This window comes from Heterostelium album (assembly GCF_000004825.1).
Source record: "Heterostelium album PN500 unplaced genomic scaffold PPL_scaffold8, whole genome shotgun sequence".
Taxonomy (NCBI): Eukaryota; Evosea; class Eumycetozoa; order Acytosteliales; family Acytosteliaceae; genus Heterostelium; species Heterostelium album.
In genome coordinates, this window is record NW_008805070.1 from 1,880,923 (window position 1) to 1,907,195 (window position 26,273).

The 26,273-nt window shown below is 29.7% G+C and overlaps 15 protein-coding genes across 15 annotated transcripts; 8 read left to right on the forward strand and 7 right to left on the reverse strand.

Annotated features, from left to right (window-relative positions):
• Positions 1 to 67: 67 nt before the first annotated feature.
• On the forward strand, positions 68 to 3,843 carry sort1 (PDZ domain-containing protein; the record flags this gene model as incomplete). Its single annotated transcript, XM_020579201.1, has 9 exons — positions 68 to 74; positions 602 to 735; positions 873 to 923; positions 982 to 1,116; positions 1,182 to 1,709; positions 1,790 to 2,283; positions 2,360 to 2,917; positions 2,985 to 3,307; positions 3,818 to 3,843. 9 exons carry the CDS (start codon positions 68 to 70, stop codon positions 3,841 to 3,843), a joined length of 2,256 nt encoding a protein of 751 aa, XP_020431040.1.
• A 471-nt stretch (positions 3,844 to 4,314) lies between these two features.
• Positions 4,315 to 4,608, forward strand: PPL_08385 (uncharacterized protein; the record flags this gene model as incomplete). Its single annotated transcript, XM_020579202.1, has 1 exon — positions 4,315 to 4,608. The coding sequence occupies one exon, from the start codon at positions 4,315 to 4,317 to the stop codon at positions 4,606 to 4,608; it is 294 nt and encodes a 97-aa protein (XP_020431041.1).
• Positions 4,609 to 4,794: 186 nt separating this feature from the next.
• PPL_08386 (aminoacyl-tRNA hydrolase) lies at positions 4,795 to 5,904 on the forward strand (the record flags this gene model as incomplete). Its single annotated transcript, XM_020579203.1, has 1 exon — positions 4,795 to 5,904. One exon carries the CDS (start codon positions 4,795 to 4,797, stop codon positions 5,902 to 5,904), a length of 1,110 nt encoding a protein of 369 aa, XP_020431042.1.
• Positions 5,905 to 5,978: 74 nt separating this feature from the next.
• Positions 5,979 to 7,410, reverse strand: PPL_08387 (protein HGH1; the record flags this gene model as incomplete). Its single annotated transcript, XM_020579204.1, has 5 exons — positions 5,979 to 6,176; positions 6,280 to 6,435; positions 6,515 to 6,871; positions 6,963 to 7,160; positions 7,240 to 7,410. 5 exons carry the CDS (start codon positions 7,408 to 7,410, stop codon positions 5,979 to 5,981), a joined length of 1,080 nt encoding a protein of 359 aa, XP_020431043.1.
• Positions 7,411 to 8,944: 1,534 nt separating this feature from the next.
• Positions 8,945 to 10,115, forward strand: ldhA (2-hydroxyacid dehydrogenase; the record flags this gene model as incomplete). Its single annotated transcript, XM_020579205.1, has 3 exons — positions 8,945 to 9,052; positions 9,122 to 9,640; positions 9,735 to 10,115. 3 exons carry the CDS (start codon positions 8,945 to 8,947, stop codon positions 10,113 to 10,115), a joined length of 1,008 nt encoding a protein of 335 aa, XP_020431044.1.
• Positions 10,116 to 10,333: 218 nt separating this feature from the next.
• PPL_08389 (mitochondrial large ribosomal subunit protein MRPL49) lies at positions 10,334 to 11,246 on the reverse strand (the record flags this gene model as incomplete). The annotated part of the gene is made up of 3 exons (XM_020579206.1): positions 10,334 to 10,462; positions 10,543 to 11,014; positions 11,230 to 11,246. The coding sequence occupies 3 exons, from the start codon at positions 11,244 to 11,246 to the stop codon at positions 10,334 to 10,336; spliced, it is 618 nt and encodes a 205-aa protein (XP_020431045.1).
• Positions 11,247 to 11,889: 643 nt separating this feature from the next.
• On the forward strand, positions 11,890 to 13,588 carry PPL_08390 (transitin; the record flags this gene model as incomplete). The annotated part of the gene is made up of 3 exons (XM_020579207.1): positions 11,890 to 12,961; positions 13,220 to 13,272; positions 13,355 to 13,588. The coding sequence occupies 3 exons, from the start codon at positions 11,890 to 11,892 to the stop codon at positions 13,586 to 13,588; spliced, it is 1,359 nt and encodes a 452-aa protein (XP_020431046.1).
• A 757-nt stretch (positions 13,589 to 14,345) lies between these two features.
• Positions 14,346 to 17,011, forward strand: PPL_08391 (uncharacterized protein; the record flags this gene model as incomplete). The annotated part of the gene is made up of 8 exons (XM_020579208.1): positions 14,346 to 14,392; positions 14,524 to 14,676; positions 14,741 to 14,897; positions 15,317 to 15,736; positions 15,813 to 15,884; positions 15,953 to 16,043; positions 16,180 to 16,601; positions 16,676 to 17,011. 8 exons carry the CDS (start codon positions 14,346 to 14,348, stop codon positions 17,009 to 17,011), a joined length of 1,698 nt encoding a protein of 565 aa, XP_020431047.1.
• Positions 17,012 to 17,146: 135 nt separating this feature from the next.
• On the reverse strand, positions 17,147 to 17,487 carry PPL_08392 (tetratricopeptide repeat protein; the record flags this gene model as incomplete). Its single annotated transcript, XM_020579209.1, has 2 exons — positions 17,147 to 17,364; positions 17,397 to 17,487. 2 exons carry the CDS (start codon positions 17,485 to 17,487, stop codon positions 17,147 to 17,149), a joined length of 309 nt encoding a protein of 102 aa, XP_020431048.1.
• Positions 17,488 to 17,907: 420 nt separating this feature from the next.
• Positions 17,908 to 18,093, forward strand: PPL_08393 (uncharacterized protein; the record flags this gene model as incomplete). Its single annotated transcript, XM_020579210.1, has 2 exons — positions 17,908 to 18,015; positions 18,049 to 18,093. 2 exons carry the CDS (start codon positions 17,908 to 17,910, stop codon positions 18,091 to 18,093), a joined length of 153 nt encoding a protein of 50 aa, XP_020431049.1.
• A 105-nt stretch (positions 18,094 to 18,198) lies between these two features.
• PPL_08394 (uncharacterized protein) lies at positions 18,199 to 18,387 on the reverse strand (the record flags this gene model as incomplete). The annotated part of the gene is made up of 1 exon (XM_020579211.1): positions 18,199 to 18,387. One exon carries the CDS (start codon positions 18,385 to 18,387, stop codon positions 18,199 to 18,201), a length of 189 nt encoding a protein of 62 aa, XP_020431050.1.
• Positions 18,388 to 18,825: 438 nt separating this feature from the next.
• PPL_08395 (uncharacterized protein) lies at positions 18,826 to 19,585 on the reverse strand (the record flags this gene model as incomplete). The annotated part of the gene is made up of 2 exons (XM_020579212.1): positions 18,826 to 19,293; positions 19,550 to 19,585. 2 exons carry the CDS (start codon positions 19,583 to 19,585, stop codon positions 18,826 to 18,828), a joined length of 504 nt encoding a protein of 167 aa, XP_020431051.1.
• A 145-nt stretch (positions 19,586 to 19,730) lies between these two features.
• Positions 19,731 to 20,535, reverse strand: PPL_08396 (DUF599 domain-containing protein; the record flags this gene model as incomplete). The annotated part of the gene is made up of 2 exons (XM_020579213.1): positions 19,731 to 20,031; positions 20,123 to 20,535. 2 exons carry the CDS (start codon positions 20,533 to 20,535, stop codon positions 19,731 to 19,733), a joined length of 714 nt encoding a protein of 237 aa, XP_020431052.1.
• An 818-nt stretch (positions 20,536 to 21,353) lies between these two features.
• On the forward strand, positions 21,354 to 22,834 carry arfrp1 (ARF-like protein; the record flags this gene model as incomplete). The annotated part of the gene is made up of 7 exons (XM_020579214.1): positions 21,354 to 21,465; positions 21,539 to 21,573; positions 21,596 to 21,741; positions 21,971 to 22,022; positions 22,107 to 22,191; positions 22,318 to 22,669; positions 22,753 to 22,834. 7 exons carry the CDS (start codon positions 21,354 to 21,356, stop codon positions 22,832 to 22,834), a joined length of 864 nt encoding a protein of 287 aa, XP_020431053.1.
• Positions 22,835 to 22,968: 134 nt separating this feature from the next.
• On the reverse strand, positions 22,969 to 26,239 carry acoA (acyl-CoA oxidase; the record flags this gene model as incomplete). The annotated part of the gene is made up of 6 exons (XM_020579215.1): positions 22,969 to 22,999; positions 23,087 to 23,463; positions 23,554 to 24,773; positions 24,859 to 25,141; positions 25,587 to 25,637; positions 26,228 to 26,239. The coding sequence occupies 6 exons, from the start codon at positions 26,237 to 26,239 to the stop codon at positions 22,969 to 22,971; spliced, it is 1,974 nt and encodes a 657-aa protein (XP_020431054.1).
• Between the last annotated feature and the right edge of the window lie 34 nt (positions 26,240 to 26,273).

The following is a 26,273-nucleotide window of genomic DNA, read 5'->3' on the forward strand; positions in this document are numbered from 1 at the left end:
AAAATAAATAAAAAAATGGTGGTATGTTTTATTTATTACTTTCTTGGTGGTGATGAATGGATTGAAAATGAGAAGTGAGAGGTGTGTGTTTATTTATTGTTTTATTTTGTGGTGTGGGATGGTGGTGGTGGTCAGTATTTACAATAGTATACAATTACCTTCTTTCAATTCTAGACTATCAGTAATTATATTATATTACTGTGTTAATAGATGAATTGAATTGAATTTGATAGTTAGCTAGTGGTTTAAATTAAATGTAGAAAGTGATGTTGTTCTTTTTTTTTTGTAGTTAATTTATTCTGTTGTTGTCAAGAATAAATAAATATATAATTAAACAAAAATAATTGTATTTATTTATTTGTGATTTAATTAATTGTTTGTTTAATTTATTTTTCTAATTAATTTTCTTTTTTTTCTTTATATATATATAATTAAAATCGTATAACTTATCCTTTCAAATAATTTTTTTTACTATTATTAATATAATATATAAAATATTGTTTTATATTATTTTTTAATATATATAGATAGATAGATTGATATATAGATAAAGTTTTAATATATATAGATATATAAATTTGATCAATTTTATTATTTTTAGTTCAAATTCGATTCTTTTTCATTGAAAGAAAGAAAATAATGATAAATAGATCATTCACAATATTAGTACTTTTTAAAGTGCTTTTATTTTCAATTTATATAAATGCTGCAGATCCAGTACCATCACAAACCTCAGTAAGTACAAAAGAAACAAAACAATACTAAAAAAATAAAAGGATAATGGATATATTATCAATCATTACTGCAAACAAAAGAAAATAATATTAATTTTTATTTTTATTTTTCTTAACTTACTGATTCTATTTTCTAAGACCAACATAAATTGGAATCCTGATTTTGGTGTAGTTTACTTAACTTCTGAAGTATGTATAATTGAAATAAAAAAAAACAAATAGAATCAAAATTATTAACTATTAAAAGATTGCTTTGATAGTGGATCAAGATAAAGCAGCCTGGAGAACAACCGATAGTGGAAAAAATTGGAATAAAATAAATGTTGCAAATGATGATATTGTTTCTCATGATGAAATAATAATTGATACAGATCGTAAAAATGTAAATAATAACAATAACAATAACAATATATATGTGTAATATTAATAGCTATCGTTAATATTTAGATATTGTTACAATCGAATGAAGGAAAAGATACAACTTTATATATTTCAAAGAATTATGGTGAGACTTTTACAACCAAAGAGCTTAGTGGCAAACGATTCAAGTATATTCTACCGAACAAGTGGAAGTCTGGAAATCTGTTGGCTTTGTCAACTGACAAGACTGTTTGGATATCGACCGATTTCGGTTACACTTGGAATCAGGTGTACAAGAAGGATACTGTGACCGATGTGATGTGGGATCCCATTAAGAACACCGATCCAAAGGCTACCTCTGCAATCTTTGCTATCGTCACACAAAAAGATGGCACCAAATTGGTCTACTCCAATGACAATGGTGATACTGAAACGATCTTGGTTACCGGTGCACAATCGATGACCAGCACCGACAACTTTGTATACATCGGTGCATACGATAAGAATCAAGGTGGTTCCAATCTCTTTGTCAGAAGCAACACAATGCCAGTCAACAATGATAAAATGGGATTCTTAATGTGTGATTTCCCATTTGGTGATGATATACAACCAAATGTAAATATATCTAATCTTTTTTATAATGTATATATATAAAGTTAAACTAATGGTTTGTTTGTTTGTTTGTTACTTCCTAGGAATATAAAATTATAGATGATTCAACTGGTGCTATTTGGTTGGGTATTCAAATGAAGGATAACTATAGATATGGAACGGTGTATACCTCTGACTCTACTGGTAGCAAGTTCACCAAGTCAATGGATAAGGTATCGTTCAAGGGTCAATATGATTTCACACCGATCAGTGGTTTGAAGGGTGCCTACGTTGCCAACCAGATCGTGTCGGGTAACAATTTCATTACAAAGATCACCTATGACAACGGTGGAAAGTGGAAACAATTAAACTCTCCAAGTGGATCACAAAAGGGTACCTTCCTTAACTGCTATGGTATCACTACATTCCTCGACTCGCTGAAGGAGTACGGACCATTCTACTCTACCGATTCCGCCATTGGTCTGGCACTATCCACCGGTAACGTTGGTAAGCAACTGTCATTCGATACTCCAGCCTCGAAAATCGGTACATACCTAACTAGAGATTCTGGAAAGTCATGGAAGTCTGTTTATGGAGGGTAAGTTTTAAAAAGTTAAATTCAATTCTTTGAACAACAACAATATCTTGTTATTAACACATACATTTAAATGTAGTCCAACTATTTATGAAATTGGAAATCATGGAACTATTCTGTTGATGGCAAATGCAACTGGTGATACCGATAATCTTTTATATTCCACTGATCAGGGTGTTAGCTTCAAGAGTTTCCAAATGACTCTTGGTAAGATCGATATCAAGAATATCATAACCGATCCAGAGGGTGATTCCACCAAGTTTATCATTCTCGGTATGAATAACAACAATGTGCCGTCCGAGGGTATTGTTTTCGGTTTGGATTTCGCACCGCTCGGCTTGCCAGAGTGTACTGACAACGATCACGAGCAGTATGTCACACCTGCGATACTCGGTCACACCATAACCTACACCAGAGTCCGACAGGATGCCAACTGTTTCCAGAAAGATGCATTGCCAGTTCAAGACCCCCATATCCTAAACTGCACTGTGGACGACTACGAATGTGACATCGGTTACAAAGAGGTATCACCAGACGACGCCGAAAAACTTGTCTGTGCTCTCGAGAAAGACTACACTCCACCAACCTATCCACCTTCATTCTGTCCATCCGGTACAAAATATTTTGTAACCAAAGGGTATGTTTTGTCTAGATTCATCTAACTATGTATTTATTAATACTTATATTTATATCTATAATTATAGATTTAGAAAGGTTGCTGGTGATTTATGTAGAGATGGTGTTGCAGATTCATATGAACCAGCCTATAAAGATTGTTCCGATGGTTCATCATCAGGAAAATCACATGGTTGGGTTGCCGCCATTCTCATTCTCCTGGGTATTGCAATGGCTTTGGTTGGTGGTGCTTACTACCTACACAAGAATCCCGATAAGAAGCTTGCATTCTACAGAAAGATTGGTATCATCAAAGAGTATAAATACAGTACTTTAGGTATCAAACCAGGCTCATTAGCAGATGATGAATTTGGAATTGAAGATGATGACGCTCATATTTTAAATGATGACGGTATGTTGTTGAGATTAAATATAATCTAGATTGCATTGTTTATTTTAGTATTCTAACTATATTTATTTTATTCTACTTTTAACTAATTAATTAACTATATAGATATTCAACAACTACATGATAACATATAAATTTTAAAATTTTAGAAAGTAGAAAAAAAAAACCTAAAAAACAACAAAAATAGAAGATATTATTATTTCTAGATTATTTTATTTATGTTTTTACTTAATATTACTTATAAAATATCACTTTAGAGATGAAAATAAACTAGAATAGTGGAATTACACTAAATTATTAATATTTTAGCATAGATTTGTCACAATCAAATTTATCATATTAATTGATGCTATTGTAATTTACTGGGAGACTGAACGATCAAAAAAGTGATGGTTTCATTGATCATCAACACACTTATAAAACTGTTTTCAACCATTACGAACTTGAGATTTAAACAAAGATCTGATCCAAAACCAATTTTTTCTATTTTTTGTTTTGTTTTTTTTTGTAAAGATTTGGTTCAATGGATGATGGATTAAGAATTAAAAAGAATGATTTATTAATTAATTACAAAAAAAAATGAAAACAAAAATAACAGAGTAGTATTAATGTGAGTTCATACTCTTACTTCATATGATTAACTTTCAAAAAATAGGGTTTGGTTGGATGAAAAAAAAAAAAAAAAAAACAAGTCAACCATTCGTTCCTACAAAAATAAAATAACAATATTACAATATTATTTTTAAAGTTGCCTTTGTATTTCGATTAATAACATTACATAGATAAATTAATGTAGCAACTGATTTATTCCACTACAATAAATAAATTTAAACAAAAAAAATAAATTGAAATCAAACTTTGGTACATTTTTATTATTATTTTTTTTCTATTTTAAAAATTAGAATTAGAAAATTAAAATATTTATAATATTAATTGTAATAATAATAATAGAAGAGTAGAAATAGTAATAAAATAGAATATATAGTTATTTAAATATCAGTAATAGAAAAATGAGGTATACAGTTATATTGACACCATCATCTGATATTAATAATGTATCGACTGTTTGTGGAGAAGCAGAGTTTTTACAACTCTCAGAGCAACCAAAGGTTGACCAATATATTTTCGAGTCTGGTTCAATGGTCAATTGGAAAGGTGATTGGTTAGATACAGATGTAGAGGTAGCGAAAATCGAAGTCCAGGCTGAAGATGATAGAGAACGACGTCTATTTCAATATGGAAAGACTTTTGTCACCTACAACGAAGAAGAAAATAAATTTACAATCAAATATATTTATCCTTAAATAGCAATGATGTTTTTTATTCTCAAATCTTAATTATCCAATTTTTATATATGATTAAACTACAAAAATAAAATAGTAAAACAAGAGTTTTTGTTTTTTTTTTATTGTTTTGGTGAATCAGAATCGCAGTTTACTTTTTTTGTTTTGTTTTTTCAAGTAATATTAATATGATCATATCATCGTAAAATGTTAAGAAATACATATAATTCGATTAGTAGTGGTGTGAGGAAATTATATTCACCATATTCATATAAATCTTATAGTAGAAGTAGTAGTTTAAAGTATTTCACAACAACACCTACAACAACAACAACACAACAATCAACTTTAAATACTTTATCAACAGAAAACAGTTGTACTAATAGTAGTAGTATAGATAATGAAATAAATATAAATAAAAAACAAATAATCAATAAAAAGACGGGTTTTATCTATGAAAGTATAGCAAAGCCACCTAAATATGTATCGACAACTACAACTATTATGAATGAAAAGCGTAATGATTTGATAAGAGCGTTGGTGGTGAAACAACCTTTGGAACAGGTACGTGCCAAACATCGATATTTGGTAGTGGGACTCGGTAATCCCGGTAAGGAGTATCAATTCACCAGACACAACATCGGATTCTTGGCAATCGATAAACTCGCACAACTACTCGGAACAGACATAAACAACGATGTAAAGCATTCACACATCACCACAACCTGGTTGAAATTAGATCAAAAACAAAAAAGATCGAAAAAACAAAAGATATCAACAACAACAACAACAACAATTAAGCAACAACAAGATAAAGAAGATGTAAATAACAACAATCAAAAAGAAGAAGAAGAAGAAAAAGAAGAAGAAGAAGAAGATATTATTATGGAAATTAAGAAACCTAATCAAGTTGTTTATGAAGTTATTCTTGCGAAACCTATGAAGTTCATGAATTTAAGTGGTGGATCGGTTCGATCGTTACACAATCACTATAATGTACCGATTGGCAATATTTTGATTATGGTCGACGATATGGCGGTGGATCTTGGCAAGGTTAAACTACGTACAAAGGGTGGTAGTGGTGGACAAAACGGTTTGGAAGATATCATCAATCGATTGGGTACGGAGAAGTTCGCGCGACTTCGAATCGGAATTGGTTCTCCACGACCAGGTGAAGATATAGCTAGCTACGTACTGCGAAAGTTCCCTCTGGAATCGGTTCAACAGATATCAATGATAACTGAACATGCTGCGAGAGTTGCATTGATGTGGTTAGAATGTGATACTGTATTCACAATGAATCATGTCAATAAATAATAAAACGACGATATAATATAGTTTAGTATTTTTAGTATTTTAGTATTTTATTTTGTTATTTCTTTATAGAGAGTTTAGATCTCTTCGATTTCAATTGTAGAAGCATCGTTGTCATCATCATCTTTCTTTGTATCCATTTCTACGACTTTATTCTCTTTAGCGGTGGTATCTTCTTCCTCTTCGTCTCTAATCAACATTTCAACAATCTTTTCGATATTCTCACCAATAGTTTCATCCTTTTCAGTTAAATGATAGTTTCTAATGATAGGATACTATAATAGTTTTTGATTTGTTTTACAAAAAAAGTATTTATTAATAAACAACAAACAACAACAACATTATTATAACAATATTTAATAATTAACTAATACATACAGTCTTTTTATCTCTTAAAATAGCTCTTGATTCTTTTGTACCAGTCAAGAAAATCAATGATTCAATAACCATCTTTCTTGTTTCTTTATCTTGTTCTCTCTCTATACTTGCTTGTTCTGGTTTATTATGTAATAATTGATTCATTCCTTCCATTTCCTATTGTTATTATTAGATTAGTTGCTCGTTAGTTAGATTATATATATTTTATTATAGTTGGTTTATAAACAATACATACTTCATCAGTTAAAATATCAGAACCTCTAATTAAAAGTAGAATCTTTGTTAAGACATCAATTGACTCTGACAGGAGGTATGGATGATCGGTTTCACTGAAACAACAGTTTCTAATGATACCGACGATACCACGGCGAATGACAACCGATTGATGTTGAATCAATGGCAACAACGACTTGAAGATTGCATTCTCTTGGTTCAAAATGATATTTCTACCCTCTTCGATCTGTGTAATATTCAAAAGAATATTGACTACCCAAGCACCCTTCTTACTCACCAAGATATCTTCATCTCCTTCACTAACAGTCAAGAGATTCGATAATTTCAAAATATAAAATCCTTGTAATTCTCTACCATACTAATTTGTTTTTGTTTTTGTTTGTAAAAGTAACGATTCGATTAATATGTGAGTATGATATCTTTTATCTTTCTTATTACTTATTACTTACTTGCATTAATGAAATACAACCCTCTTTTGTATGTGTAATGTTTGATAAGAGAATAGAGTAGATCTCTCTTAGTTTATTCTTTGTATCGGTTGTACCATCGACCAATCTTGGTACGATGTTTCTCTTTACGATATCATTCAACATATCGTTATCTTGACAAAAGTTAATGAGTGTTGTCAATGTTAATCTGTTAATAGTCTAAATATGAAAATAACAACATTATAAGTGTTAGAATATATTCAGAAATCTATTATTATTAATCATTGTAGATAATTACTTGATTTTCATCACCAATCAATCTAATTAAAAGGTTAATGATATTTGTTTTCTTGAGAACATCTCTTGCTGGCTGTTCACCAGAGACACCTGCAATATGTTGTAAAGCAAGGATCTTGATCTCTGGTTTTTGTTCTTGAAGGAATGGTACTAACTCTGTTAATTGATCCATCTTTAAATAATCTATCTATCAAACTATCTAGAATTTTAAATGTATCTATCGTTAAATTATTAATATTAAAAAAAAAAAAAAAAGAAAAAAACGAAAACAATGAAAAAACGAAACAATTGTTTTATTTTATTGTGAACTTAATATTAAGTTTATTATTATTGTTGTTGATTATTATTTGGATTCTAATTAACTAGACCATGGAATATAGAATATATTGAAAAAGTTGATTGAAAATTCAATGTATACAATGCTTTCTCCTAATCTAAAAATGTTAGCACTATAACTAATAAGTGTATTTATATGGGGTTGGTCTATCTATTTATACATACATACATTCAATGATAGGTTACAACGAGAAAACATATTTTTGTGAATAATTGTCTTTGCTTCTATCAATAAATTTACTACAAATACTCATCTTAGGCTTTTCGAGTATATCATACCTAATCGGGAAGGTGGGAACCTTTACCACCGATCAGTTATCCATTAAGAATGTCTCAGGAATGACTGACAAGCTGTGGCCTTTTGTTAGATCCATCTTATCTTTACACTGTGCAGTGTTGAACAGAAAAGACTAGTCTAAATTCCCTACAGAAAGCGTTGTCTCCTAAAGGAAGCAATAGAAAAAGGGAAAGTCAGACGAAAACGTAGTGAAACAATTCAGTATTGTTTTTTACCAACAATTATTACTGTAATGCATTAATTTCGGCATCAATTGAGGTGATGAGGAGGAAATAGAGGTTTATTTATTTGATATTTACCATTATTTATTGGTATATAAAATAATCTTCAGCTCAACTTAAGAATCCAAATAATAATCAAAAACATAATTATAAACAGACATTTTATTTCTCATTCAACTATTTATTTATTTTGATTGGTAATATTTCTAACTATTTTAATCATTTTTGAGAAAACAAAAAAAAAAGTGATTAATAAAAATCAGATCTTCATCTTTTTTTGCGACTCTCAAATCACTTTTGGACTATTCTTTAAAAAAAGGTTTTTTTTTTTCAAAATGATTAAAATAGTTAGAAATAGTGACAATCAAAATTAGATAAAAAGGATATCTATTTTATAACATTCTTGAAAAAAAGATAAATAACATTTAATTTCAAAGGTGAAATGAAAAAAAGGTTTGATGATCATTTTATTTTGCAATAAAAATCTAAATTTGGTCAGACCAAAACCACAAAATTAAACAAGTCAAAAAAACTGTTTAAACGTGTCATCTTTATAGGTTCATCAACTCGCGTTTAATACACAACTCCCAAACCACACACCACCCCACATAATTATTTAATTCACACATGATTTTAAAAATAATGTTATTTTATGAAATTAAATCATCTCATTGTTGAACAACATCATAGAATTACTTAGACTAGCCAATATCTATAAATAAATATTTATACTGTTCATTGTAAATAATTAAATTAAAAGGTAGGTAATAAACAAATAAAAACATATACAGTTAAATAATATATATATTTATATTAATAGATCTATCTATATCTTATCTTATTTTTTAAAGATGAAGATTGCATTATTTTCAAATAAGAAATATTGGTCAGAATATTTTGATAAAACTAAAAGTTCACATGAAATCAAATATTTAGATGTTCCTTTGAACGAACAAACTGTAAGTAATAATAACACTTATAATGAATATTATTATTATTTATCACTGTTAATTTTATTTATTTTGCAGGCTGAAATTGCAAAAGGATTCGATGCAGTCTGTGCATTTGTAAATGATTGTTTGGAGAGAACGGTATTGAGTGTACTCGGTAACAATGGTGTGAAGTGTGTGCTGCTGAGATGTGCCGGTTTCAATAATGTCGACTTGAAGGCTGCCAAAGAGTTTGGAATCACCGTACTGAGAGTACCTGCCTACTCACCACACTCTGTCGCAGAGTTTGCTGTCATGCTGTTGCTCGAGCTCAACCGTAAGCTTATCAAATCGTACCTGCGTGTCAGAGAAGGTAACTTCTCACTCGACGGACTGGTCGGTGGTGAGATGCACGGCAAAACCGTTGGTGTCATCGGAACCGGTAACATCGGTAGAATCGTCTCCAAGATCCTTCTCGGCTACGGTTGCAACGTTATTGCCTACGACGTCTTTGAGAGTGACGAAGCCAAAAAGATGGGTGTAAAATACGTTACACTCGATGAAATCTGGAAACAAGCTGATATGATATCCCTTCATACTCCATTATTAAAAGATACTGTAAGTTTATTTTTATTGTTTTGTTTGTTTATAAAAAAGACTAACTAAACTTTGTTTTATTTTGTTTTGTTTTGTTTTGTTTTTTGTTTTATAGTATCATATGATCAATGATGAAACAATCGGTAAGATGAAGGAAAAGATTGTTATTGTTAATACTTCTAGAGGTGGATTGGTAGATACCAAAGCTGTGATTAGAGGTTTGAAGTCTGGTAAGATCGGTGCACTCGGTCTTGATGTGTATGAAGAGGAAACCGGATTGTTCTTCAATGATACCTCGGATTTGATTCTACAAGACGATGTACTCGCTAGATTGATGACCTTTAACAATGTGATTATCACTGGTCACGAGGCATGGTTCACCGACACCTCTCTCAAGCAAATCTGTCAGATCACCCTAGGTAACATGACCGACTTTGAAAAAGGTACAATCAAAAAGGAGAATCTCGTTGAATATCAACCACAACCAAATAAATAATCATAATAACAACAACAAAAATTTAATGAGAATTCATCACATCAAATCACATCTTAATCTACCAAACAAACAAATAAATAATATAATAATAAATAAAATCAATCTTATTACAAATATAATATTTTGTAATTTATATATTTTTTTATTTATCCCAATTATTTTATTAATATTGCTTTTATTTTATATATATTTTTTTTTGGTATTTTTGATTAGCTATTTTAAAATCCAAGAGCAGTCAACCATACCAAAAGTGTAAGTGAATGATCACCTCTTATTGAAATTGTTCCTTCGTTTTGAGTGATCGAGACTTCCTCTCCTAATATGTTTCTTAATTCTTGTAATATAATCTAAAAATTGATAGTAGTTTGATTTGATTTGATTAGATTTTGATTGGAGATGTATCGATAAGTTATCAAGATATACATACAGTGACATCACCTGAATACTTTCTCAGTACGGTTTCTTTGGCTCTTTGAGATCTGATGAGATCAGAGTAGACCGGTAGTCTACCGGATGCAGTTCTCTCAAAGTGGAATGGAAGATTCTCGGTTCCACCGTTTGGTTTGATCGTTGTGATACTGCTGACTGATTGCACTGGATATAACAATGGTGATACTGGTTTCAATTCGTATTTTCTCTTTAATGTTCTTTTCTTTTGTTGTTCTGATGATGATGTAGTCATTTCATTGATTATAGATTCTGTTGGTGTTGCTGTTTCAGTTGCTGTAGAATAGAACTTTGTCGATGAAAATGACAAACTACTGTTACTATTACTATATTTATTATTTACAAAACTACTACTGTTAACAACAACAGTAGTAGATGGCATTACTCTATATAAAGACAATGATCTTTTACAGATCAATCTTGAACAGTTATTTAACATCATTCTCTTACTACTAAATATATAATTATATATAGGCAATGGATGTATTGGTTTTACAGAGAAATATGTGATGGTGTTCTTTCTAAAAATCTGATCGTTTTTTTAAATTCTATTTTTTTTTATTTTTCAAAAATTAGTTTTTTTTTTGTTTTTTTATTCTTTTGTTTGTAAACCGATATGAATTTGTTCAATCTTCAAATTTTCTATTGAAGTTCTATGTATATATACTTATCCAAATCAATCATTAATCTTTAAATATATAAATATAAGAGGAACATACAATAGTAGATGACTTAAGTCATATGACAATTGTAACTTAATTTATCACTATTACTAACTAGTTAGTTAGTTTTATTGAATATTTATTCGTAAAAATAATTTTAGGTATCAAGATTTATAAATAAATAATATTATAGTAGTACCGGTAAAAATAACATGTTAAAATCGTATGCTTTTTTCGAAAATCGTATGCTTTTTGATCTCAATAATTTAATAATAATTTGGGTGAAAACAATTTTTTTTTTTTTTTAAATTAAATGTCAGGTGTGCAAATATTGATTACAATATTTTTAATTAAATTTTTGAAAAGAAAAAATAAAGACAAAACAACCTTTCAACTGTTGTATTTTATTAAATAAAGCCTATAACTTATCATTTTTAACTAGTTGTTTAGTTGTTGAGTTATTATTTATAATAATATATAATTAAAAGATAGATTTGTATTATAATAATTTATAATTTCTAAGAAAAAACAATTTGAATTAAAATATTAATTAGTAGTAGTAATAATAAAAAGAATAATCAATAGTTAGTTAGTTAGTGTTGGTGTTGTTAGGTGTTTTTGCTGTTGTTGTAGTTAGTTAGTTGTTTTGTCTGTCTGATTTAAAGATGGAGAGAAGATCAGAAGTAGAGGAACTCGAAGATGAAATCGAGAGAGTAACAAGTAACAGTAGAATTGCAAGAGCTTTATGGAATTCATTGGTGGTAGAGGAAGAGGATTTAGTTAGTGGTGGTGATCATCATGATCATGATGTCAACATGCAAGAGGAAATAGCAAGTAGTTCTACACGTAGAGGACCATCATCTCTCCAGAGATACAGTCATTTGTTACAACCACCAAGAATGCCATATCGTTGGACACACCGATTATTCACTACCGATCATCTTCATCAAGTTGTTAATCAAAACAATACTAATGATGATAAAGATAATGAAGAGGAGGAAGAAGAAGAAGAAGAAGAAGACAGTCATCAAAGTAGTGATATGTTACAACAACAGCATCAGTATCCATATGCAGATGATGATATAACCAGAGAAACAGATAGTGACAATCATAACGAAGAAGAGGTAGAGGTGGAGGAAGAGGAGGTAGAAGAAGAGGAAGAGGAAGTGGATGGAGAGTTTGAAGATGGAGATGGAGAGGAAGAGTATTATTTTGAGGAAGAGGAGGAAGAGGAAGAAGAAGGTGGTGAAGGCATTAGCTACTTTGAAGATCTAGAGAGATATGTAATCAATATGGGAGAGGATCAAGAGGACCAGTATGACGAAGATGATTATTATGATGAGGAGGAAGAGGATGATTACGATGAAGATGAAGATAATATTACAATCAATGGTGAAGATGATGACGAAGATGACTATGACGACGACGGTTACGACGATGAAGATGAAGATCAGGACAACGACAACGACGACTATCTCTTGGAGGAAAGAATCATGTTTTGTGATCTAGAAGATCCTGCTTCTGCTGTTTCTTCATCACCAGTATTCCGCGGATCATCATCATCATCGTCGTCGTCGACATCATTATCTTCATCGTCGTTGTCATCGCTAACGAATGTCGGTGGTATCAACTTTAATAGCAGTAGTAACAGCAGTAATATAAGTAACAACAGTATCAATATACTTAGACAATTCACATCGCTCTCACTCAATCTCAACACGAATCATCCGATGCAGTGTAAATACGGACTGACCGGATATTTCATTTACAATAAACTAAAGATTGCAAATATCGCGGGTTTCGATACATCGAGTTCGAATCCAACCAAGTTCCTCACACAAATTGTATCATATTATATAACGGTGTCGGAGAAGACCACCTATCAGGCATCACAACAGCTAGTACATTTCATTAAATTCCTGCCATCCACCACTGAAACCAACAAACTGATCAACCCAAACATGCTGCTCAAAGAATCGATCCCTCTCAAAATAGTATTGGATATACTTGAGCATTATTATAGAAACAATGATACACCTATTTTTAAAGTAATTATCATCAACAAAACAAATCAAATCAATCATGATTATTATCATCTAAATACTAATCAAATTAAAATATAATACACAGACATATCAAGATATAATATTACCAATGGTTTCATCATTCTATCAGAGAATATCGAATGAAGATCTTTTAATTATAAATAGACATTTGAAAGTACTTATAGATAAAGATCAATACTTTGCACAGATAGTTCCTCTACTAGATAAGAAAACACAATATCTAAAAATTTTCAATCAACGATTGACATCGATTAGAAATCTTTGTGGATCAAACAATAATAGTCATTATTTCCTTTAGTTGATAATAACATAATCATCATCATTTCTACAAAATGATAATCAACACTGCAAACCTATAAACCTACCAACCAAAGGATCATTATCAACAATAATAGAGTAACTAAATTAAACATACATTTAGGGTATAAAAAAAACAAAAAAAAAAAAAAAACAATTGTAAATAATAAATATTAATATTTAATAATAAATATTTAAAGCAATTGTCTTGTTTTGTTTTTTCATTGATTGTTTTGCAATGATTGTTTGAAAAATCAGTGATCAAAAAGAAGTTTGCTAAGATTATTCAAAAGATTAGTCCAATTTTCTTTAAAAAACAAGTGTTTCGACATTTTTTTGTAGTTTTTTGTATTTTTTTTTTGTTTTTGTTTTGGTTTTTTTTTTTTTTTTGTCAAAACGCATTCATTTTTACTCTTGATTATTATTACTTACTTTTTTTATTTTTATTTTTTTTATTTTTAAAATCACATTACTTATTTAATCAATAATCACTAGAGAGTATTACGAGTAGTAAAAGAGTATCATTGATTAATCAATCTTAATGAATAAAGTAAATTTGAATCATTAATCAGATCAATCAATTAAGTTCACTTTAAATACATATAATATAATATGGTTGTAGTTGTGTTTTAGCATTATTTATATTCTCATTAAATTAATATCATAATAATATATAATTTATTTTTTTTTTTGTTTTAGTTTTTGTATATATATATAAATAATAATAGTTATCAAATAGTAATATAATAATAATAATCATGGATGAAAGGTCACATTTATTAGGTGACATAAATGTTGAAGAAAGGTAACATACATATAACTTTAAACTTTGTTTTCAAAAAAAAAGAAAAAAGAAAAAAGAAAAACAAGTATCCTAATAATATCTTGAATTTAATATCAAAAATATCAAATTCAAACAAAATATAGATTTTTAAGTAATCTTAGAGATAATATCGAAAATGTTAGAGAAAATAGAGAGAGTGCTTCACCAAATAGCACATACGATAACTACAATAGTGTACCGATGTCATCTTCTGTCAGTCCACTAGATGATTCCATTGAAACCGTAATAGCAACTGAATTACAATAGTATGTCTGTAAAAACAAAACAATCGAAATCGGAATCAAATTATTAATTTAAACATATATATAGTACTTATTGGTTTATGAAAAAAAGACAATGGTCAAGATTACAAAGAGGTACTTTTACAAATGAAAAAAGAGGTTTTTCAATTCTGTGGTTTGCTTTCTTTTTGGCTGCTTATGGTGCATATCTATTCTTACAGATTTATCATTTCCAACGTACTGATGTAAATATAATAATAATAATAATAATATGTTTAGTTTGATAAATGATTGTGCTAATTTGAAATATCAATTTGTAATCAATCTCAAACCACAGGGTTTCATTTTAGAATTTATATTGATGGGATTCATTTCAACATCACTTGGTTTAATTATACCTAGATTTGCTATGGTGGTTAGAATAGTATCGTTGGAAGCATACTCGACACTCTATTTATTCTTTATATTCGATTTGTACTATAAGAAACAGTATTATATACCGTTGTTGTGTGTTGCCAGTGGTGGACTGGTGTTTACTATTGTCTGTTATTTCGTGTTCCCCTATATCATGCGTTGTTTCTACTCGATTACTGGTGCGATCACCCTGATGGTCGACAAGGAGAGTTGGATCAAGGGTGAGAGCAATCGATTCACCATTAAGCAGCGTAACTGCTTCCGTGCACCCACCACCTGTATCTACGAGGGTCCGTTGGTCGACGGTCGTCCTCACGGCATCGGTACGTGGATGGATACCAGTTATCAGGGTGAGTTGCTCTCTGGTTACTGGGAGGATGGTATCCCGATTGGACCGTTCGAATCGATGGAGAACGACACTCGTTCGCTACTCGTCAACTTGCGTATCGTCTACGGAACGAACGGTGGTGGTAAGAGTTGGCTCGATCGTGTACCACTACACACCGGTGTTGCTGCAGTCGAGTGTTGTGTCTCTGGTAACTTCTTCAAGGGTTATCCAAAGGTTAGCATGATTAAAGGTCCTGACTTATGTTCATGCAAGAAGTGTTCATGTATTAAAAAATTATTTGAAAATAGAAGTTATAAACATAGTGATGATGATAAAACTTTGGTAAGTTTGAAAAAAAACAATATACATATTCAAAATAATAGATTGAATATTAACAACTTTTTTTTTTTTAATTTAGACCTCAATTGTTGTATCAGTAGATAGAAAGATGGATACTTTATTAGTATCAGGTCATAAATCAAAGCTTTTGGTATGTAATAATTATGATAAATTTAACCATTTAAATATTAACTAACTATTATTATTATTATCTTATAGAAACAAGGAAAGGTTGAAATCGAATTAATATCAAAGGATAAAAAGAGTTTAGTTTTAGATAATAATTGGATTTCCAGTCAAACTAGTGAAGGTTTATTATTTATTCATGGATATGATCATGATTTGAAAGATGCACTTAAAAGGTATGAATCTAATCTACTTTGGATTATAATTATTATTGGATTTTAATAATTAATATGGTTATTGTTCTTTATTTTTTTTTTTAGTATTCGCTCAATTCCTTGCACTTGGACATTTCCCTAATCATATTAAACCATTTGTTTTCAATTGGCCATCTTCTACCAGTTCATTGTTGTATTGGTGCGCACATTCGATTGCCTCTGACAATGACAATCACAGAGATCTTCAAAAGTTTATCGAGAGTCTTGGTAATGCTGGAATTAGAAATCTTCATATCATGTGTCACAGTATGGGTACAAGATTCTTGCTGCGTTCATTCTCTAAAGTAAAGAAAGCATTTGGAAAGAGAATGGTACTCAGTCCAAACGTTAGTTTCAACAACATTCCAAACGTGCCAGAGCAACAACAACGTCAACACGAATCGAAAATCAGTTTAACCAACTTGATCTTCTTGAACCCAGATTATGAAATAGAAACTTTCAAGAATGATTATGATGAACTTAGAAATGTATGTTTAAATCGATTTCTGTATTATTATATTTTTCAAAATTCTAACCATTGTTGTTTTAATAATAATAATAGTATTGTCCAAGAATTACAGTTTATGCAGATCATAGAGATATGGCAATTAAAATGGCATTCAAAATGTTACAGAAACAAAATCTTGGTAATAATATTAATCCAATCAGTGATGACTATGGTAGATCTTTGGATGTAGATATTATCGATACTGGTGATTTAGATTCAAACATGTCAGAGAGACATCATTCTTTCTTTAATATCAATAGATTGATGGTTGACGATCTACATGATCTCATTGTCACTGGAAAGAGAGCCGAAGAAAGAACATCAAGGCTTAAAAAAGTCAACGATGTTTATAGATTCTCAATTCTTCCTTCATCTGTAGTAGTAGTTTAAAAACAAAAACGCTCAACACATTACAGAGTGAGTCCGATTAATTATTTAATTTATGCGATCCGATCCCAACAACCAATAACAACACACCAAAATTAAAATTTAAATAAATACAACCTTGTTTTTTTATATGTAAAACTAATAATAAATTTTATTGAAATTTATTTGCTTTGCTTTCAAGTATAGTTGTTGGGCAGTCATAATTTGTCGATTGGGGAGTATGACTGATTTACCTCTTAAAAGTGTAGTTGTAAGATTATTATATGATAGTAAATTCTCTGGATCACACTCTATTGCTTTCAAGTAAAGTTGTTGTGTCATTGATTGTCCATTGTTAAGTGTGATCGATTCACCCTCTGAAAGTGTAGTGGAAGTGTTATTGACTCACCACTTGAAAGTGTATTTGCAAGTTTATTATATGAATTGGAGCCTGTTGGACCACAATCTATTGATTTCAAGTATAGTTGTTGTTGAGTCATTATTTGCCCATTTGGAAGTGTGATTGATTCACCACTTGAGAGTGTGAAAACAAGGTTATAGTATGAATCGGAATGGGTTGGATTATATTCTATTGATTTCAAGTATAGATGTTGATTGTCCAAACATGTAGAACACATTAAAAGTAGAATAGATTAAAAAATTTTTTAATTGTATAAATGTAAAATAAAGAATAAATAATTTTCTTTTTCATTGGACTGGTTTTTATTATTTTAAAAGATGAATTTGAAATCATCTTTTAATTTTTTAAATATATTAGAAAAAAATTCCCACACATGAGATACAAATTAAGGTAGAATTTCTCTCTTAATTGTTTTTTTGTTTTTTCGAATTATTATCATGTAGTTTAGACAATTTATATCTATTTAGATATAAAAAGATTATTCTTATTTTATTTAGAAATGAAAAGAAAACATCAGAATAGTATCAGTTATAAGGATGACAAAGATGCACTCCTCCAACTAGCAATGACACTTGAACATAATGATCAACAATTGTACTCTCAACAGGTGAATCAACGAAAGAATAACTTTTATTAAAAGTCATCAATCTTCATCCAAGTTATGCATATGTCAAGTTGGCATTAATTCTTAACAGTGATCATCTATCATTCTACTTTCTGGCATAGCAATGACACAACAACAACTATATTTGAAAGCAACAGAATATGATCCTACCAATTACAGTTCATACTATAACCTTGCAAATTCACTTTCGAGTGGTGAATCTACCACACTAAATGATGGACAATTAATGACAGAACAACAACTATATTTGAAAGCAGTAGAATGCAATCCAACCCATTCCTTTTCATATTTTAAACTTGCAGCAACACTAAACAAAGACGAAACAATCACACTTCCAAACAACATAATCTTCATTTATTAGATCATTTCAATAGAATTAAATCTGAAATTATCAAGCATATCAATAACAATAGTAAACTACCATCTAGTTTCGATATTCAATCTTCCATTAACAACTTTCAGTAGTCAAAGTTTATCAAAAAAATCAACAAATATAAGATGAGATATCAAATACATTCATTGAGTTGGTATGTGACTTTGGAGGGTAGTACCAACATGGACATCTTGATGGTTTCGACAGTTACAACAATTGTAACCAACTTTGAAATGAACCTTCCATTCCACTTGTTTAGAGAGCAAGGATAACTAGACAATGAGGTGTACCTCTCGATCGCTTTATTCATAAATCATTTACTTATCAACTGATATTAGAAAGATTTTTCGACTTTAGCCATCAGAATAAAAACAAAACAATTTTTACTATTTTTTTTTTCATTCTATTGTTTTTTTTATTTAGACAAGGTTTGAAACATACCAATGGGTACCAGAGTAACTAGGACTGTTTGAAGGAGATAGATAAACAGAACCCAAAGCTCTACCTTGATTTGGGAATACCATTGCATCAATAAACCATTGTCCGGTGATCAATGGATTATCCGATTGGCATTGGAATGAATAGTCACCATAATCATTTAAAATTGCAGTCCATCTACTACTTTGATGAGAGTTGTTTGGTGTGGAAGGTCCCAATATTACATCTAGAGTTTCGAAATCACATGTAAGGTAAATATTTACAGTTTCAGCTCCTACATACTTGGCAGCGGTATTCCTCAACTTATATTGTTGTACACCACCTATTACACCTCCACTTTCCAGAACCCATATTGTACCTGTAAAAGATCCACCTACAGATGGAGAGAGATAGGTATTTGTACAACAAAATAAATTTGCATCTAAATATCTTGTACTTGAACTTGCTCCCTAAATAATAAACAAATATTAATAAACTAATTATTTTGATTTTTATAATTAACTATTTAATACAAACAGGTGAATTAGATGCCAAGTTATATAATCCAATATTGATTCCTTGAACTTCATTCAAGTCAGCAGCTGTTAATTGGATAACAATTGAAGAAAAATAAAAGAGATAAAATTGTATTCATTTAAAATAACTATAACAAAATTTGCATAATTATTTAGGTACTTTTACAATATCAACCAATTAAGTGACTACAATTGGATTTGTTTGGTCAGAATATAATATCTTCATTATTCAAAGAATGATGTTATTTTTTTTTTTAAAATCTAGATTGTGATTATTTTTTACAAAAACAAAAAAAAGCTTCAAAGAAAATATGCACATTATTGATACCTTTTCGCAATTTAGGTCTTAATGTCCAAACAAAACATATGTTTTAATTTATTTTAGCTGCCATTTCAACATCGGTACTGTTGGTAGCAGAATTTCTTGCAGCTTTCTTCTCTTCAATTGGAATTACAAAATCTGAACTGTCACCAAAGTACAACCATATTACCAGTAGAACAGTAGATACAATCAAAAAGATTGGATCAAAGAACCAAAGAATGACCACCATCGAGAAATAGAATGATCTTACACCAAATGTATAATGATTACTCGCATTTCTCATTATTTTATTACAATATCGCATACTACAATCATTAATATTTATAAGAAATGCTAGATGTGTAGAATATCTAATTTAAATTATAAAGAAGTGTTAGTCTTGTTATTTCAAAATTATTTTTTGTTTTTGCACAATATTATGTTAAGATATATTAAATTTACCTTATAGATGTTGCAAAGTTTAAGAAAGAAAAAAGATACACCAATATCAAGATAAATGCTTTGTAAATGAGAACCTCTTTATTGTTGGCACCTAGTATTCTTATCTTATCGAATACAGCCGAGAGATTGTTGTTTACAACGATGTTTAAGATTAATACTACCAGGGTGATAGATGCTGTTGCTAGTAATGAAGCGGCCATCACCAGGTTTCTCAAGGTTTGTACTGCTAGAATATCCTTTTTGCCTCGTATCATAAGCTCAAGCCATTCCTCACGATGCTGATGATTTCTACCAATAGAAGTTAGATGACCAGTCGATGATTTCGATCTTAAGAACAACTGGACATGATAGATTGCGAAAACACCGATCGAACAACAAAAGAATATAATATCGTAAAGCAATCCTTCTAACATTATTATTATTATTATTATTATTATTATTATTATATAAATAGTAATACTCTATTTCTATTTTATATAATATAATCCAATAAAAAGAAAAGAAAAAAAAAAGAAAAAAAAAAAAGAAAAAGAAGATTATAACTATATTATATCTATCTATCTATTTATCTATCTATATATCGATCTATTGTAAAGTTTTAGTTGTGCTATATTTCAAAACATTTATTTATATTGTAAACTATTATAAATGATTATTAATGATTTTAATTTAATAGTTAATGAATATTTAAATTGTTGACAATGAAATTACTCGGTTGTGGGTAACTTAAGTTAAAAAATCTCTGGTTACGAGATCGATGTGGTTGGGTGTTTTTCAAGACATACCACAAATAAAAACAAATATCACAAAAAAAAAACCGAAATTAGAATAGGTTCTATCAAATAAATATCATTTCCATATATGTATAAATATGATTTTAGTTGATTGATCTATGTAAATATAATAGTTCTTTTTCATTTCTACTTTTAAGATCTTAAAAATGAAATTAATAAATAAAATAATATTCATTTAAAATAGATAAAAGAATATGAAAAATTTTAATCATATTATTATTTTAATTTGAATTAAAATAAATCAATTGCTTATACCTAGGTTTGGGAAATCTTAATGATAATATAAAATTCAAATAAAAATACCCAATGGGTGTTTATTTTGGGTGTCAAAAAAAAAAAAAAAGATTTTTTAGTTAACTAGTTAAGACCAAACTGATTGTTACAAAATTTTAATATTAAAACAATTAATTAAAGAAATAAAATAAATAGATAAATAAATGGAAACAGTGTACAATAATATCGTAAGACAATCAGAGAAAGAAACCAATAAAGATGTTACAATCGATGAGAAAGATGGTAGCTTCAGCGTAATCTTTAACAATGCACTACGTAAGACAATCAGAGAAACTTAAACCCAAATGATAAATCATGATCATTTATTTATTATTTTTATATATCTTAGCTAAAGTTCTCAGCAGAGAATACAAAGAAAAGTTGGTAAATCACTTGGTTAATTCAGGTCTATACGTCATCGATGAGAGATCCAATTCAAGAACCACCTTCCTCACAAGACCAAAGAAAGATGTTACCTCTAAGGCATTCTTGCTCAGAGGAACAACTCCAATTTAAGAAATCAATCAATCATATCAATCAAATCAACATGTTGTAATAAAAAAACAAAACAAAACAATCAATCTTATTTATTTAAAACTTTGTTGTTAGGTGTACTTATGTGTGTGTAGTCAACTTTATTCACCCTCCCAAATTAAATTTCAAATTTTGCCTAATTAATTAAAATATTTTGCATTTTATTTTATTTTTATTATTATTTTATATATATTTGTATACACAATATGTTTGGTTTATTATATGGTTTATTTAAATATCTTTTTAGTAAAACAGAGTATTATGTACTGATATTAGGTTTAGATGGTGCTGGTAAAACTGTAATTATCACATACCGAATCGAATCAATGATTATCATCTTAAATGATGATCTAACCTTATATGCGTTAAATTATCATTTTTAGACATTACTAGAAGAGATTAAAACGAAATATACAAAGACACCTGGTTTACCTCCACAATCAATCATACCAACTGTTGGTTTAAATAGTATGTCTTTTTAAATTGTTTACTTTTTCTTTGACTAGTCAGGGATTCAAAAGTGATCAGAAATAATCATAGTTATTTATACACTCTTCTTCTATTATTTATTATTATTATTGTTATGATAATTAGTTGGAAGAATCATTATTGATAATGTTAAATTGATATTTTGGGATTTGGGTGGTCAAATCGATCTTCGAACCATTTGGGATAAATATTATACGAGTATACACGCAGTCATCTACGTGGTAGACTCTGCAGATCTAGAGAGACTAGACGAGTCAAAGACAGAGCTAGAAAGAATCATTTCACATCACGATCTCAAAGATGTACCGCTACTCTTATTTTTCAACAAACAAGACTTACCAGATGCACAGAGGATAGATATACTCTCTACTATGTTTAAATCCGTTACCAACAACATGAAAGACAACACTGATGTTTCAAGAAATATACAACTTCAACCTTTAATTGCACATACAGGGTAAATATTAATATTTAAAAAAGAATTAGATTAATATGAACTAATTTTAACATATATATATATATATCTATTTCTATTTTTAGACAAGGATTAAATGAAGGATTGTCATGGTTAGTTGATAATTTGAAAAAGAATGCAAGAGCAGTTGAATTAGATCCAACATAAATAGTAATAATAATTTAAAAATAATAATAGTAATAATAATAAGAATTTTAAAATAATATATATAAAACGTAAATGTACATTCAAACATGTTTTATCTGTTTTTCTTTTTATTTATTTAATTTTTTTTACAACTTTTATTCCAAAGAGTTTTGATATGGATGGAATCTATAATAATAATAATTAAAATAAATAATGTTAATATACATTTATATATTAAATAATAATTGACTATTTGATTAATAATAAACATACCTTGGTGGAATACCAAATGGTTCAACTAGTTCTCTTGAAAATGGTGTGATTTCTTTGCAAAGAGCATTGATTTCATCGTCCAACTTTACCCACTTGTCATGTCCAGAGATGATTCCGGTGGAACAAAAGAATCCCAGATCTCTTTGAATTTGAACCAATCCATCGAGACAACAGAGTTTCTTTAACATCTGAAGAGTACTTGCATTTGATTCCTTTGTGATACTGATAATCTTTTGTAAAAAGATTGAATGTACCAATCTATCGACATTGGCTTTAGTCAACTGAATTGCTAGATTCAAACATTTATCCCAAAGATGATACCATTCCTCTGAATTTGGTTTAATACTTGGATTTGAAGTATACATCTTTTTATGTAACTAAATAAATAATGTATTAAAGTAAAGTTAATAATCAAATTGTACAATAATTTCAAAATTATTATTAATATTATTATAATATATATTTACTTCTTTAATTAATGCAAATTCTCTCTTTTCTAATAACCATTGTTGGTACGATAGACTACGCCAATTCTCAGTGGTTGGTCTGTGGATGTTGTTTACGTATTCGAGTTCGCCAGTGAATGAACCACCTTCGTTGATTGAGTTGTTGTATTTGAAAAGTAGGAATTTGGCGACTTGTTGGCAGAGAACGATGTTGTCACCTTCACCGGTGGTACACATGTCACTGTGTGCTCTGAGTACTGTTATTCTTGATTTCAGCCTCATTCCTTGACCACCCATACACTCACGTGCATTCTGTAGAGCAACGAGAGAGTCCCACGATGTCACTGCTTTGAGACCACTCGAGTAGGAGTGTAGAACATCCATTGATTTCGATGACTTGACAACGTATTTATGTGTGAAATCGAGTGTGTAGCATCTGGCAATCCATGGAATCAGACGTCGTTGATGTGTAGAGTAATTGATGATCGGTTGTTCCGGTTGCTTGGGTGGACCGAATTGCTTACGATTGTGACTGTAGGAGAGTGCCACAACCAGTCCTGACTTCATCGCTGTCAGCGAGATCGATGAGATACACAGTCTACCAATGAAAAACACTGACATCATCGCAGCAAAATGTCGGTTGGGTGGCACAGTCGATTGATACTGACCTCGCTCGTTGACACAGCTGAAGCGATCCAACATGTTGTCCTTGGGAATTCGAACGTTTCTAAAGAGCAATCCACCATTGTCTATACCGTTGTACGCCGACTTTTGAGTGATGTCGCGAATCTCTACGCCAGGCAGAACTTCACCGTATGGTTTGCCAGGCGATGGTGCACTCCTGATAGGTACGATGAATGCGTGAACACCATGATCGGTACCATCGACTATTAGACGCGCAAATACAGTAGCCATCTGACCGTGAGCAGAAATGTTACCGGGCCAATACTTTTGACTGGTCCAAGTCGGACTGTTAATGATAAACTCGCCAGTGGCATTGTCGTAGGTCGAGGTTGTCTCTAAACCCTGTACATTACTTCCGTGACCCAACTCTGTCAAACCGAAAACACCCAACAACTTACCATTGGAAATATCATTCAAATACTTATCGTGATGTTTCTTTGTTCCCAAAAACAATACAGTTCCACCCCAGAGATTATATTGAACAGCAAACTTTAATACCACAGAAAGATCACATATTGAAACTGTTTCAAACCATGATAAGAATTTCTCTGGATTATCTATATTATAATTAATTAATCAATCAAACTAATCAGTTAATCAATCAAATATGATAAGTTCAATAGTATGATTGTTAACTCTTACCTTTCATATCAGTTACAGAAACAATTGATAAATCAATTACCTCTCTAACAGCTTGAATAGTTCTCTCACGATGAACCTCTGGCGAAATAGATTCGATTAGATGTATTTCTTCGAATGATTTACTATTTTGAATGAGTTGTCTAATTTGAGTTCTGTCTCGCTTAAAGTCACCGTCCAATAGATGCTTCAACATATCGATATCAGGTGAACGTAGTGGATGTTCATTTTCAGTGCCATCTTCAACTGGTAAACTAAGATGATATGTACTAAGATGTTGTAGTGTCTAAAATAATAATAAAAAATATACAAAAAAAAAAGTTAATTCATTACAATTACATCATTATTATCATTATTATTAGTATTATTGTTATGATTGAATTGATAATAATATAAACATTATTAACGTATTAACGAATTTGATTATAATTAAAATAAGTTGCTTGTTGTTGTGTTTAATTAAATAAATAAATCTTATTATTTGAATAATCTAAAATTTGATGATATATAGTGTAACTGTTTATATTTGTAGTCGATCTATGCAAATTTAATATCGGAGATATAATGATAATGATCTCCGGTTTGTTGGAATATGTAGTTTAACTTGATTATCATAGTTCTGTTTCATTCCAATATCGGATGGGAATGATAAAGATAGAATGTCCCGACCGACCGACAGACAGTCAAAATCATATGCTTTGTCATGTTTACAACTAATTTAATTTACATACATTTGATATTCTTCTAAAAGTAGAAATTTCTTTTGACTCCATAGAATTTAACTGTTATTATAATTCGATGAATAAATATATATATTGTTTGTTTTTTAATTAATTAATTAATTTGAGGTTGAGTAGTATTGCTTAAACTTTACTATTATACAAAATGTAGTAGTTAGTTGTCTTGTTGTTTATGTAACAGAAGGAGTATTGAAAGTTGTGTAATAAACAAAAAACACTAAAAAAACAAACAAAATATTTAATTTACTTTGTCTTATTAATAATTTTTTTTTGTCAAAGTTTAGTTGGGGTGGTGAACAAATCAAATAGAGAGTTGTCCAGTAATAAATAAATAACACACACACTATCAATAAACCTTTTAAGTTTGAATGAAAGAGTTGTTTGTTTTTGGTTTTTTTTTAATTTTTTTTTAATTTTTTTTTTGTAAAAGCTCTTAAAGGGGATCAAAAAAAAAAAACATCATTGGTGTTCAATTTAAATTAAAAAAAGGGCATATTTGCTAAAAAATGTAAATTTTATTTTGTTTTTTATTCTTGATATCACCATCGCCACATCATTGAATAAAAAAAAAATCTCATTTTCATCTTTTTTTTTGCAACCAATTTTTTATTTTTTATTTTTTACAATCAAACAAACATATTCATTTTTATTTGTAATAAATATATATAAATATAAATA